Source organism: Heterodontus francisci, chromosome 23, assembly GCF_036365525.1.
Source record: "Heterodontus francisci isolate sHetFra1 chromosome 23, sHetFra1.hap1, whole genome shotgun sequence".
Taxonomy (NCBI): domain Eukaryota; kingdom Metazoa; phylum Chordata; class Chondrichthyes; order Heterodontiformes; family Heterodontidae; genus Heterodontus; species Heterodontus francisci.
Window position 1 is genome coordinate 48,512,545 of NC_090393.1, and position 13,808 is coordinate 48,526,352.

Below are 13,808 nucleotides of genomic sequence, written 5' to 3' on the forward strand. Positions count from 1 at the left end.
ACTGTGAGATGCCCCACAAATGTCCTTGAATTCAATCCCCCAACCATCTTGTGATGAAGATCTACCCAGATTTCAGTTCAGTTATGAGAGATACAAGCGTGAATTCCACAATGTAATGTTGTTAGCTGGAGGGAACAGTCTGAAATCAGTAGGTTCACTATTAAGATTAATCTGATATGATATTTTTTGCACAATCCACTCTGAAAAACATATTGGTGATTGAATATGGTCATTCGCCACAAATGTACTCTGCTTCACTGCAGTTTACATCAGTTGCAGTATTTCTGACAGACCAGTGGTTTGCACTGGTCACAAGACCAGGCACCAACACTGGACTTAAATCTGAACACGTGCTGGTTTGGGTTCATTTGGACAGTGAGTGGGGGCTGCATTCCCTGTTTCAGGGTGTCAGTCTGACTATACGTTGATTTAATGTATCAAACTAGGAAACCGAGTTGATCCATTTACAAAGTGCAATTAAAAGAATTCAGTAAGTGAAAGCAATCAGGTGCATTATAACTGGAGGTATTGATACGTAGAGCAAGTTTCCTTAAGGTTAAACAGTACATTATTAATCCATGCTCAGACCATTTTTTATAAATAGGCACATTTTACTATAAGAATTATTTTGTTAAAATATGTACAATCTTAGTTTTTTTTAGGATTTTGCATATATCATAGGTTATAACTATCAGGAAAGACTGAACAGACTGGAGGATATTTTTTCTGAAGGGTGACCTAATTGAGGTCTTCAAAATTATGGAGAGGTTTGATAAGGTAGGCATGGAGAAGAGGTTTCCACTTGTGGAGGTGCCCAAAACTAGGGGTCATAAATATAAGATAGTCACCCATAAATCTAATAAGGAATTCAGGAGAAACTGCTTTACCCAGAGAAAGGTTACAAGGTGGAACTTGCTACAACATGGAGTAGTTGAGGCAAATAACATGGATGGATTTAAGGATAAGGGTGATAGAAGGATATATTGATACAGTGAGATGAAGTAGAGTGGGAAAAGGTGCGTGTGGAGCATGAACACCAGTACAGACTAGGTGGGCCAAATGGCCTGTTTCTGTGCTGTATCTTCTATGTTGCATCAGAAGGCATTGAAATTTATTTTGCTCAAGATCTGAGAATGAGCTTTAACATGTAGTAGACTGCTGCAACTATCAGGCAAAAGGCCAATATCTTTCTGAACATCATCATATGTAGAGGACATCGAGTATGTGGACAAATATTTCATTACATATACAGTTTATGTAACTGGTACCTGAGAACAAATTCAATACCATGATTTAATATCAGGTTTCAGACATTTGATCTACGCCCTTGCCTTTCTATCATTGGTATTTGCTAATTATGCGAGCCACAATCCATGAACATGTATCAGCACCACAGTAAATGAAATGGGACACTAACATTCTCTCCACTGTTAGCAGATCTTCATTATACATGAATTCACTAAAATTGGAGTTTTGCTGTATTCGGGACATTACAGTAAGTTTCATTCAATCAATTTTACTGCAAGTGCAGTTTCATTAAAGTAATCATTTCTGTTTGAATAATAAACTCGTGATATTTTTGCAGTGTGCCATGATCTCCGAGTCCTGTTGACGCGATGAAGTCTGCTCTCAATCATTTTCGCTTGCTACCAGGCATAGCTCCAGGCCTCACAGGTGTGACACTGCGGATTTTAGTGTAGCTATAACTCATTCCTGGCAGGTTTAATTTTCTGATAATGAAGTCAGCCCCAATCTAAACAAGGCTGATAAGTAAAGAATGAATTCTGGGGAATGTTAGATTATATTTCACTGCTATAGGGAAACTGACTAGCTAAGGAGGGATTTATTTGCATTTTGGTGATTGGGATGCTTTAGTCCCTTGCATTGTTAAAACCAGATTGAGATTTGACAAAACTCATCAGCACTTCTCTAGGAATAGAATCCATCATGGCAGAAAGACGTGGCAGATGTAAACCCCCCCAATGTGGAATAAAAATTCCAAACGCAAGGAGCTAAACAGCTTAGAGGAAGCCCCTGTCACTATTAAACAGTGTTGCTATGAGGCACCTCAATTAGCTCAGTGAGTACCTGTCAATCTCATTGGAGCCTGCAATTCTAGTCACGCCTACTTTCTATCCTCAGATGTTATAATGAGGTGGATTTCCCCTCCCCCATCAACTCCACCCCTAATGGACCTTTGGCTGGGGAGGAAAAGTTCAACCCAAAGTCTCTAGTGATGACTGAAATACAGCCAAAGACAGAAAAGGGTAGAGTGGGCGGAAGAAAATTGCTGTTTGTACATAAAGAGAACAGTATATCAGGAACGCAGGACGTAAACATACGACAACTTTGCTCCATTCAGACACAAGTTCCCTATCTTGGCGAAGTTGTCAGGAGAGGCCATAAGTGGTGGCTTTGTGATGTTCCAAAGGGAGGGAAAGTGAGCCAGAGAGTCAGCCACCTCAGGGCACTCCAGCATATCCTAACGGTGAATCCCAGAACAGTGTTGACAGAAGCCTGGGAGGTAATCACTGCCTGTCACATCAGTCAGGAAACATTGATGCTCAACATTGCTGGGGAATAGGGATTTTTTTTAAAGAGAAAATGAGGGGAAAAAAACACAGATCTCAATATTTTTCAGAGTGATAAAAAGAGAAGTAAATTACTTCTGAGTAAATTATCAAGAATTCTGAGTTGTTATGTTAATGCAAAATTCAAGACAGTGCCTTGAGTTTCAGCCAAGTATCAAGGTATTAGAAGGAATGATTGGCCATTGTAAATTGCCCCTAGTGAAGGTAGGTGGCAGGGGAATATGGGATTACTGTAGGGTTAGTATAAAATGGGTGGTTCTTGGTCGGCACAGACTCGGTGGGCCGAAGGGCCTGTTTCAGTGCTGTATCTCTTAATAAATAAATAAATAAAATACTTACGCTGGGCGATCTCTCTCTGTTTCCGGACATACCAGGTGTAGAGAGCAGCCCGTTTTTGATTTTTCATTGGCGTCCCCTTATTCAGATGTTGCGACAAGTGAGACTGGTTTAAGCCAGTTGTGTCCACCACTTCTCGTTGTGGGATATTGTGTTGTTGCATGTAGCACTTTATCATCTTTGCTGCCCTCCATGGATCCTCTCTGTAGGGAAGGCAAAGAACAGACAGGGTTACGGTTCTAGCATTAATATCTTTGATTCCTTGCTTTTCTCTCTCCTTCTCGTTTTCTTCTCATTGGAGAATGGTTCACAAGTATTGATCACCTTCCAGTATCTTGCCCAAGACGCCATCTTACCTGTGTGAAACCAGACTGTGAATGTAAACAGGCTATTGGGAATAGGATCCTCTTCCAGTTTTCTCCCATGTCCACACACCCACATACTTGCAGCAAGGGCCAGGAGTGGGAAACCAGGTCAATTTTCCTCTCACTACCCAGGAGCACTGAGGAAGGTCTCTAGTTCAATCACTGGTCTGTGCTGAGATGGCTGTAGGTACTCTACAATTGGTCTTAGTGTGCCTAGGTGAAGGAAGGGGAAAATCAGCCTGGTTTCATGTTCCTTGATTGTTATTAAGTGACCCCAGGTGAAAAAACATCTGAGTGTGAGGAATTTGGGATCAGAGGATTGAGTTCAGCTTTGATCTCACATACAGCCAAATAATCTGCTAGGTTCACACATAAAGGATGGCCACTTGGGAAAGTTAGAAATTGGCGGCCAGTGTCCAAGAAACCATACCCGATAAAGCTATTTTCCCACAGAAGACATCACAGTCCTCACCCACTGTCGGGAGCTACTGGATAGAATCAGGAATACTGGCAGATTTTTTTCTTCCCTCCCAAACCCAGGGATATTACACTCACTTTGAACATCGCTCGTACCTCTTCAGCTGAGACCAGTTAAATCGGCATAAACTAGGCATCGAGCCTGGCACCTTGTGGAACGTGCCACCACAGGGAGCTGTTGCAGTGAATAGCATAGGTACATTTAAAGGCAAGCTAGCTAAATATTAGGAAGAAAGGAATAGAAGGCTTTGCTTATACAAAAAAGGGGTGGGAGAAGGTTTATGTGGAGAGTAAACACCAGCATGGACCAATTGGGCCAAATGGCCTGTTCCTGTGCCACACTTCCCACCTGAAACCAGCTTAAGCAGGTCCGAACAAACTTCAAGGCCAGGCCTCAATCAAGAGCAGCGAACCAGCAGAAGGAGCCAAAGAGGGAGTTGAAGTCCTACCCTGAGCCAACCAGCAAGGCAGGCCTGAGGGGGAGGGGGAGTGGTAGATGATGGTGTTGGGGGTTTGAAGCCAATCCAAGAGGGGGTAAACATGGGTCAACATTGGGCCTCAATATCGTGCCACAAAAGTAAAAAACAAAATGTTTTTTTTCAAGAGCGGCCAGCAGCCGTCCATTTAAGGACTGCTGGTTAGGCTGCTCACTGCCCATTTGTACTTCAATATTGCAATTGGGGTCCGACAACAAGCAAGGACCCAGGTTTGAATATTAAAACACCTCCCATCCAAAACGGGTGGGCATACCATGCACCCATTTCCAGGCCTAACTCAAAACTGCAATGGGATGAGATTCCCCCCCTCCCCCTTACCCACTCCATCCCCATTCCTCCATTTGTCAGGTGCCCCCATCTTATCAAATGAATAAAAGTCCAACAGTTAACACAAGTAAACATAAAAAATGCCAGAAATACGTGGCAGGACTGTCCAAAACTGATAAAGAGAGAAAAATAATATTTCAGGCATAATCCTTCTCTTGGTGTTCAGACAGAAAATGCTGCAAAATATCCAGCAGGACATCAGCATCTGAAAAGAGATGAACATTTCAGGTGAAGACTCTTGGTCAGTACCATCAGGCCTGACAAAGGATCTACCCCTTGGTGGAGGCGGATTGTCAATTTCAATGTGTATCACTCGATCACAGTGATGTTAACATGTCTTTTGGAATTTAACTGTGGGGGATAAATTTCCCAGGCTTCCTGGAACTCACCAGTGAAAGCAAGACAAGAACACAGGGCAATTGACAGGGCTACAGACGCGACAGGGAAACATGCTAATAAGTACTAAAACCCTCCTGACAGTTGCTGTCTTGTCTGCTTGTGTGAAAGGCTTTGTTCACATTATTTGTGCTGAGAAGTGACTTTCATGACTTTGGAGGTTTGTGCATCTAATCTCCACTTTAGAGCTTCTATCAGATCATATTGTTGTCGCTTATGCTGTTTTATTTTAGACCAAGTTGAGAACCATGATGACCAGCAACATCAACAACACCAACGGGAGCAGGAGCAGCAGGAAGAGCACCAGCAGGAGAGAGGATATGAGCAGAGAGGTGCAGCTTGTAGGCGGTGATACCTGCAACACAGGGTCTACAGGCAGAGGATCTGCTTCCTCGACATGTTGCAACACCAGTGTCTCAGGGGGCTCAGGGTCTCACATCAGGTGGTGGCAGGTATTTGCAGCCTGTTGGAATAAGACCTCCCGATAAGTGGACCTGGCCCTCTTTACCAGTGACTGTCAAGGTCACCATCACCCTCAACGTCTTTGCTTCTGGGCCCTTCCAGGGAACTGCCAGAGACACTTGCAGAATCATGCAGTCAGCAGCACACAAATGCATAAGTCAGGTGACTGATGGCTTGTTTGCCAAGGCAGACAATTATGTCAACTTTGCCATCGATGATGCCAATCAAAATGAGCAAGCGCTCGGGTTTGCAGCTCTGGCAGGCTTCCCACTAGTGCAGGGTGTCATCAACTGCATTGTGGCAATTAAGGCACCATCACATCACCCAGGAGCGTTAAACAATCTCAAGGGCTTCGACTCCATCAATTTGTAGCTGGTGTGGAATCACAAGAAGATATTTATGCATGGCAGCTGCCATTATGCTTTCTTCCTGCAGCAGCCCATCCTCCCTAATCTCTTTGTATCTTGAAGCAGACTTACTGGCTGGCTGCTCAGAGACAAGGGATACTTACTTAAAACCCAGCTGATGACACCCGTGAGGAACCCGACCCATAATGCACAGGTGCAATATACTGAAAGCCATTGTGTCGATGAGCAAGCCATTGGCATGCTGAAAGTGCGCTTCAGGTGCTTGGATAGATCAGGTGCACTTCAATATGCACCAACAAGGGTCTCCCAAGTGGTCGTGGTGTGTTGTGCACAGCAGTGAAGTTTGGAGTTTCAAAAACCAATCGGAACTTAACAGTCTAACATTGTGTAACACATCCTGGTGCAACTACAAATCTTTACTCTTCATCTTCCCAGCACTTCTACATGGTACAACACCTATTGCTTCAGCAGAGGTAGAGGCACGCTGCTCAGATCCCTGCTCTGACTGCTTGACCAGTGTCCTCTGGGTTTCAGAGCCTGAGGTCCCTGCTAAAGACTGCTCCAAATGCACCTGTACAGGGACAGACGTGGCCATCAGGTCACGAGGCAGCACGTCAGGTCTAACTGAGCGGGGAGCTATGGGTGAGAAGTGGAAGTACTTTGAGTTAAGTTACGCTGCTAAGTCCCCTTACACCATTATCCATCTCATGGCCCATCTGCACTACCCTACTAACAATGAGCTGGAGAGCACTTTGCTGCAGATCAGTGGGGCAACGAACAGCTAAGACGAGGATATCATTCATCCTATTTAAGGTGGCAATTAGATTAGATTAGATTAGAGATACAGCACTGAAACAGGCCCTTCGGCCCACCGAGTCTGTGCCGAACATCAACCACCCATTTATACTAATCCTACACTAATCCCATATTCCTACCTGTCCCTATATTTCCCTACCACCTACCTATACTAGTGACAATTTATAATGGCCAATATACCTATCAAACTGCAAGTCTTTTGGATTGTGGGAGGAAACCGGAGCACCCGGAGAAAACCCACGCAGACACAGGGAGAACTTGCAAACTCCACACAGGCAGTACCCGGAATCGAACCCGGGTCCCTGGAGCTGTGAGGCTGCGGTGCTAACCACTGCGCCACTGTGCCGCCCACAATTATTGTGTACATGCCATTGATTGCCATGTTTGATGCTCCATACAGGTGACCACTCTTGCCATGGATGAAGACATCATCATAAATGCTTGCGACATCATGTCACTCTTGCTTGAGACGGACTTCTCCAATCTCTTTGCAAGCACATGCAGTGTGGCTGGAATGCTTGCCAGTGCATTTCACATACTTTGCTGCTGTTTCAGAAGTATCCTCTTTGTTGACAGGCCCTGAAGCTTAACATTTACGTCCAGCTGATCAGAGATTGCAGCATCCTGTGGCCTCTGACACTGACTCTCTACTGTTGTTCCTGTCTCTACTAAGTGCTCTTGCTCACTTGTGTTGTATGTATCACCAGGTGAAAACCTAACTATCTTCATTACAAGTCCCACTGAAGTGTGAGCATCTGAGCTGGTGTATAGTCTGCATGAATCCTGTGATGGTTACAGCCTCAGAGTGAATGACCTCCTCTGAGGAGTCAGTGTGAGAGGATGGGGTGATGTGGACACCAGGATATAGGTGAATGTACCACTGTACTCACCTTACCTGCCCTGCTTAGCTCATTAAACTGCTTTCGGCATTGAATCCATGAACCTTGCTGCTGACCTCACGGACCACCTCCAACCACACCTTCTTTGTTTCACTGGCAGGCTTCTTCCTCCTGTCAGTAGGGAACAGTATCTCCCCCTGCGGGCCCTTATATCCCATGGCATCATATCCAGGGAGGCGTCAATAAAAGGAAGCGTAGCCTTTGAGCACGTGCATTCTATTTTGTTACTTCTTTGTGTTCTGCTCCCAACTCCAAAATCCATCGAGTTTCACGTTTGGAGTGTCCCTTCAAATGCTGGAGTAGAAATTGACTCCTGCAGGTCGTTATCGTAGCCAGTCAAGCTAATTGGTCGGGAAACCACTGTTAATGCAGTGGTTGGGTTTAAAAGCTACTGACAAACACAGCACTTACTTCCAGGTTTTCCACATGTTACCAGACACCTCACTCCCAGTGCGTCAGGAACTTAAAATCCAATCCATTGTTTCTGCACATTAGTTCTGAATCTACCCTCTTCAAGCACAGACTGTGACCTCTGGATCTACTGTTCTGGTCATGGTCTATGTTATGTGGTCCCTCAAGAATCCTAAGAACAGTAATCATATCAGTACTCTTCTCCAGTGACAACATGCCCAATTTATGTAAATGCTGCTCATAATCCAATCCCTCCATCCCCTCAATCATCCGAGTTGCTCTCTTCTGTATCCTTTCCTACATTGGCTGTAAAGCGCTTTAAAACATTCTGAGGTCATGAAAGGCATTATATTAATGCAGGTGTGGTTGTACCAATGATGTATAAAATGGCAGGATTATCTGACTCTTTTGGCTCAATATTGATCTTTTAACATATCCCAACGCCTTATTTGTCAGGTGCTTTGTTACCAGAAGGGAGGTGAAATCAGAGGTTTAGTCATCCTCAGGCACATGATAGTTTAGTATAAAGCAGATACCTGGGAACAGCTCATCCTCCCACACCTTCAAGTAAAGAACGATTGGTTCTGTGGAAGAATGTAATGAAGAGAAAAGTCTTGTCATCTGTTAAACAATTTCTCTCGCATCTGACCTTCAACCTTTCTTTTCATGCCAACCCCACAGCTTCTCTTCAGAATATATTCATTCGTTCTACCTCGTGTTACACTGTGATCCTACTCCATGCACCATCTCTGTGTTGAAATCAAGGCTGACTACACCAGCTCCAACTCTTAACTCTTTCTTTTCCAAGGACTCAACCCCATGGAATGCTTTGTCTCCCAGAGTCTTCCCTTTCTCCTATATTCTGGAGTCCTTTAAAACCCATCTTAGAATCACCTATGCATCATTTCTTGATTTATCTTGTCTCATCTCCCGCTCTTCTTCCATCTTGATGGTACAGTGGCTCCTACAGGTCTTTTCCCTTCATCTAGATTGTTCAATGACAAAGGAAAAGCTGAGGGAAAATGTAACTAGAAAATATGGCAGTTGTGAGTGCTGAGACCAATTCAGTCTATACATATAAGCTGATTAGAATTCGCACTGCAAAGACTTCACTTGTTTAAAATTAACTCATAAATTGAACAAACATTGTGAATTCCTTTTCAACTGCTGTTTTATAGATAGGTTGAGTGAAAGGACAATAATTTGGCAGGTGGAGTATAATGTGGGAAAATGTGAATTTGTCCACTTTGGCAGGAGGAATAGAAAAGCTGTATACAACTTAAATGGAGAGAGACTGCAGAACTTGGTAGCACACAGGGATCTGAGTGTCCTGGTACATGAATCATAAAAAGTTAGTTTGCAGGTACAGGAAGTGATTAGGAAGGCAAATGGAATGTCAGTGTTCATTACAAGGAGAATCGGGTATAAAAGTTGGGAAGTTTTACTACACCCATACAGGGCCTTGATGAGACCACATCTGGAGTACTGTTTTGGTCTCCTTATTTGAAAAAGGATACAACTGTGTTAGAAGCAGTTCAGAGAATGTTCACTCGACTAATTCCAGGGATGAAGGGCTGATCTTATGAAGAAAGGTTGAACAGATTGGGCCTTTACCCATTGGAGTTTAGAAGAATGAGGTGATCATATTGAAACATATAAGGTCCTGAGGGGACTTGATGGATGGATACTGGGAGGATATTTCCTCTTGTGGGGGAGACTAGAACTAGGGGACACAGTTTAAGAGTAAAAGGCCTTCCTTTTAAGATGGTGATGAAGAGAACATTTTCTCTCAAAGTCTGTGAAATTCTCTTCCCCAGAAAGCAGTGAAGGCTGGATCATTGAATTTATTCAATGCTGAGTTAGATAGATTTTTGATAGCAAGAGAGTCAAGGGTTATGGGGGTAGACAGGAAAGTAGAGTTGAGACCACAACCAGATCAGCCGTGATCTTATCGAATGGCAGAGCAGGCTAAAAGGGCCGAATGGCCTACTCCTAAGTCCTATGTTTTCTTAAAACTTTGGAGCCCAGTTATAAATACTTGTGAGAAATAGGATACTGTATAGACTGCAAGAACAGTGAAGATCAAGTGGTGTCCAATATGTCTTCTCTGCACGAACACCAATGACAATGCCACACAGGGAAACATAGTGCAGTACTGCTAGAGTCAGCACAGACTGCTCATCATACAGAATGTGCAGCACAGATCAGGGTCAGACCACTGTAACTCAGTTCTAAATTTCTGTGGTAACACTGCTCAGCTCTATTTCCACCCCAGTTGAGTCTCTGATTTGCTAAACAGTTATATGCTCACAGATTCATAACGCAATCTTTGGTCAGTTCAACAGTTTATTTGGTAATTATATTTTTTTCTCATTTGAATACCGATAGTAGGACCCGAAGAAACTGGAAATTACTTATGTTAGATTTAGAAAATATGTTAAAGTATATGTGAAAATTTAGTAATATAATCACCGTCTAATCTCTTTGTGTCATTTACATAAAGTCATTTACAGCAGAGAAGTAGGCCATTTGGCCCATCAAATCCATGCTGGGGAAAAACACTGATCTATTTTTGCTTCTATATTATCTTACTTCAGTATACTGTTTTAGAGATTTTAGCCTGTGATGCATGGTCTTTAAGTGTGATGTTTTTCTGCAAGTTCAAAGAAATCAATAGATTTTTGACCATTCTTGACTATGAACATGTGCAACCCCTCGACCTAGGAGTATATTGTGACATTGGTACTATTTCTGGTGTATAACCCAAAGGTAAACAAATCCATTGTTTCCTATCCCTGTGCATGAGATCATGTGTTAGTTCAAAGAGAACACAGACTGAATAAAGAGTTGAAAAGTAGCCTGAATCTTAAAAAGGGCCACAACACAAAGCTACCCCAATAAGCATTAAAGTGACAATCTCAATCAGTGAGGTCACAAATATGGCTGGTTTGTGGAACAGAACTGTCATGCTGTTGTAGTAGGCACTGCTAGGGTGCGGAGCAGAGAGAATCCTATTCTGAAAGGGTAATAGAAGTAGTTCAATTGTGACTTTCAAAAAGAAATTGGATATATACTTAAGAAGGAAAGGTTTTCAGTGCTATGGGGAAAAGCAGGGGAGTGGGATTAATTGGCTAGGAGAGGGTTTAAACTAATTTGACAGGAGGATGGGCACCAAGATGCAGCTTTAGAAAGGAAAAACAAGGTGCATGAAGGACCAGGAGAGAGATCGTACTGGAGTAAGAAATAATAAGGTATTAGGTGGGGCCAACAAAGAGGGAATGCAATAAGGTCTAAATTAGGTCCAAAGATCGAGTAGGTGAACACAAGAAGTGCGGTAAATAAAGCTGGTGAGCTGCAAGGGCAGATAGTCTCATGGCAATATGGTGTTGTGACGATAGACTGTTGATGGCCTGTTCAACTGGCAATTATCTCCTATTTTAACAGGGTTTTCTAATTTTTCAATGGGAGCACAGGAATAACAGAGCTTCAGAGCCTCATCAGGTATATATGGGCTAAGTATATATGGGCCAAGAGGCCTCTTTCTGTGCCGTAAACTTTCTATGATTCTGTGAAGAAGGCAGTGGATTAGTGGGAGGTCAGTGCTGGCTCCAGAAGGCAGCCATTGTAAATGGCGGTGTGGCTTGGCAGGGAGGGTCGAACAGAGTGGGCAGCGAAAGTAGCAGTCGGGAGCAGAGACAAACTTGCCAACACAGCAGGGGCATACCGCTTGAGTGCCATCTTGGATGTGGCACCTGCATGTGCAGAGCAAGGGGAGGTGGGAGGCCCTGAGAAATGAGTGCAGCTACTTTTTATGGGCCTCATTCACTCAGTTTTGAGATCTCCAGTGAGGAGCATCAAAGAGGGAGGGAGCGGTAGCTACAGGCAGCTGGCCAGCAGCAACCCAATGGGCCCCAGGAGAATCAGCCTCAGAGGGGCAGGGAAGAGGAGGGCACAGGGGGGCACACAACCTGCCTCATGTGCACAGAAGTCGTGACAGAAAGGGTCTACCAACAGAGGCTCAACTTCCTAAAAATGTCAGAGAAGCAGTGTTTCTGAAGACTGTGCCTCTTCAGGGAGGCGGTCACAGAGCTGTGCGCCATGATGGAGGAGGAGCTAAGCCTTATGGGAAGGGGCAGGCATCCAATGTCTGTGTCGGTGAAGGTCACCGTTGCGCGTAAGTTCGATGTCTTGGGATCATTCCAGGGATCTTCTGAAGATATGTGTGGGATCTCCCAGTCTGCAGTTCATCACTGTAGCATGATGGTCACCAATGCCATGTTCAGGAGGGCTAGCCAATACATGTGGCTTTGCATCAATCCAGACAGTCAGGCAGAGAGGGCTATAGGGTTCGGGGCCATCGCTGGATTCCCCCAGGTGCAAGGTGTCATCAACTGCACACATGTGGCCATCAAGACTCTTACAGAGCAAGAAGCAGCCTTTATCAACAGGAAGGGCCTCCATTTGCTCAATGTGCAATTCGTGTGTGACCACTGCAAACGGTTCCTTCATGTCTGTGCAAGGTTCCTGCAAAGCAACCACGACTCCTACATACTAAGGCAGTACGAGGTACACAACCTTTTCAGGACCCCTGTGCCTTCAAGAAAAGATACGGGCTAACAAGGGCTTCCACTGAAGACATGGCTACTTATGTCTGTACGGAACCCAAGCATAGATGCAGAGGAGAGATACAACAGCTACAACATGACAACTCGATGTGGTTCAGATGCCTGGATAGATCCAGTGGAGCCCTTTAGTATTCCCCAGCAAGGGTCACATATTGTGGTGGTATGCTGTGCTCTGCACAACCTAGCTACAGAGGGGAGAAGCCTTGAACAATGAGGACATCCTGTAGCACAATCCATTCTGATGATGATGAGATGGATGAAGATGCAGACCATACGCTGCATGGTGAAGAACCCCAGGGGCTGCAGGCAAGGCACCATATGATATGCGCAAGAGAAGCTCACGATGCCCTAATACAGGCACATTTCAGATGATCCTTCCTATCAGATCCAACAACGACAAGAACTTATATTTATCTAGCGCCTTTAGCATAATAAAATGCCCCAAGATACTTCACAGGAGCATGATCAAACAAAGTTTGACACCAGGCCACATAAGGAGATATTCGGTCAGATGACCAAAAGCTTGGTCAAAGAGGTAGGTTTTAAGTGTCTTAAAGCAGGAAAGCGAGGCAGAGAGGTGGAGTGGTGTAGGGAGGGAATTCCAGGGCTTAGGACGGAGGTAACTGAAGGCACAGCCACCAGTGGTGGAGCGATTAAAATCAGGGATGCACAAGAGTCCAGAATTAGAGCAGCGCAGATATCTCAGAGGGTTGTGGGGTTGGAAGAGATTACAGAGATATGGAAGGGCGAGGCCATGGAGGGATTTGTAAACAAGGAAAAGAATTTTAAAATCAAGATGTTGCATGACTGGGAGCCAATGTAGGTCAATGAGTACAGGGGTGATGGGGGAACGGGTCCGAGTTAAGACACAGGTAGCAGAGTTTTGGATGACTTCAAGTTTATGGAGAGTAGAATGTGGGAGACCAGCCAGGTGTGTTGGAATAGTCAAGTCTAGAGGTAATGAAGGCATGAATGAGGGTTTCAGCAGCAGATGGGCTGAGATAGCAGCAAAGACAGGCGAGGTTACAGAGGTGGAAATAGGTGGTCTTAGTAATGGCATGGATATGAGATCGGAAGCTCATCTCAGGGTCAAATGTGACCAATGTTGCTTAGTCTCAGACTATTGCCAGGGAGTAGTCCAGTAACGTAACACTGGGCTACCATAGCCCTCGGCAGTAGGAACTAGGGAATGGAGTTTGGAGTGGGGACCGACAACATTGGCTTCAGTCTTTGCAATA

The 13,808-nt window shown here is 44.4% G+C and overlaps 1 protein-coding gene across 1 annotated transcript in view; it reads right to left on the reverse strand.

The window, feature by feature from the left end:
• hnf1a (HNF1 homeobox a) overlaps window positions 1-13,808 on the reverse strand; it is a 258,658-nt gene that overhangs the window by 212,054 nt on the left and 32,796 nt on the right. The window contains exon 2 of the mRNA XM_068055205.1: window positions 2,931-3,130. Coding sequence (XP_067911306.1) covers window positions 2,931-3,130 — 200 coding nt within the window. The remainder of the gene's footprint in view (window positions 1-2,930; window positions 3,131-13,808) is intronic.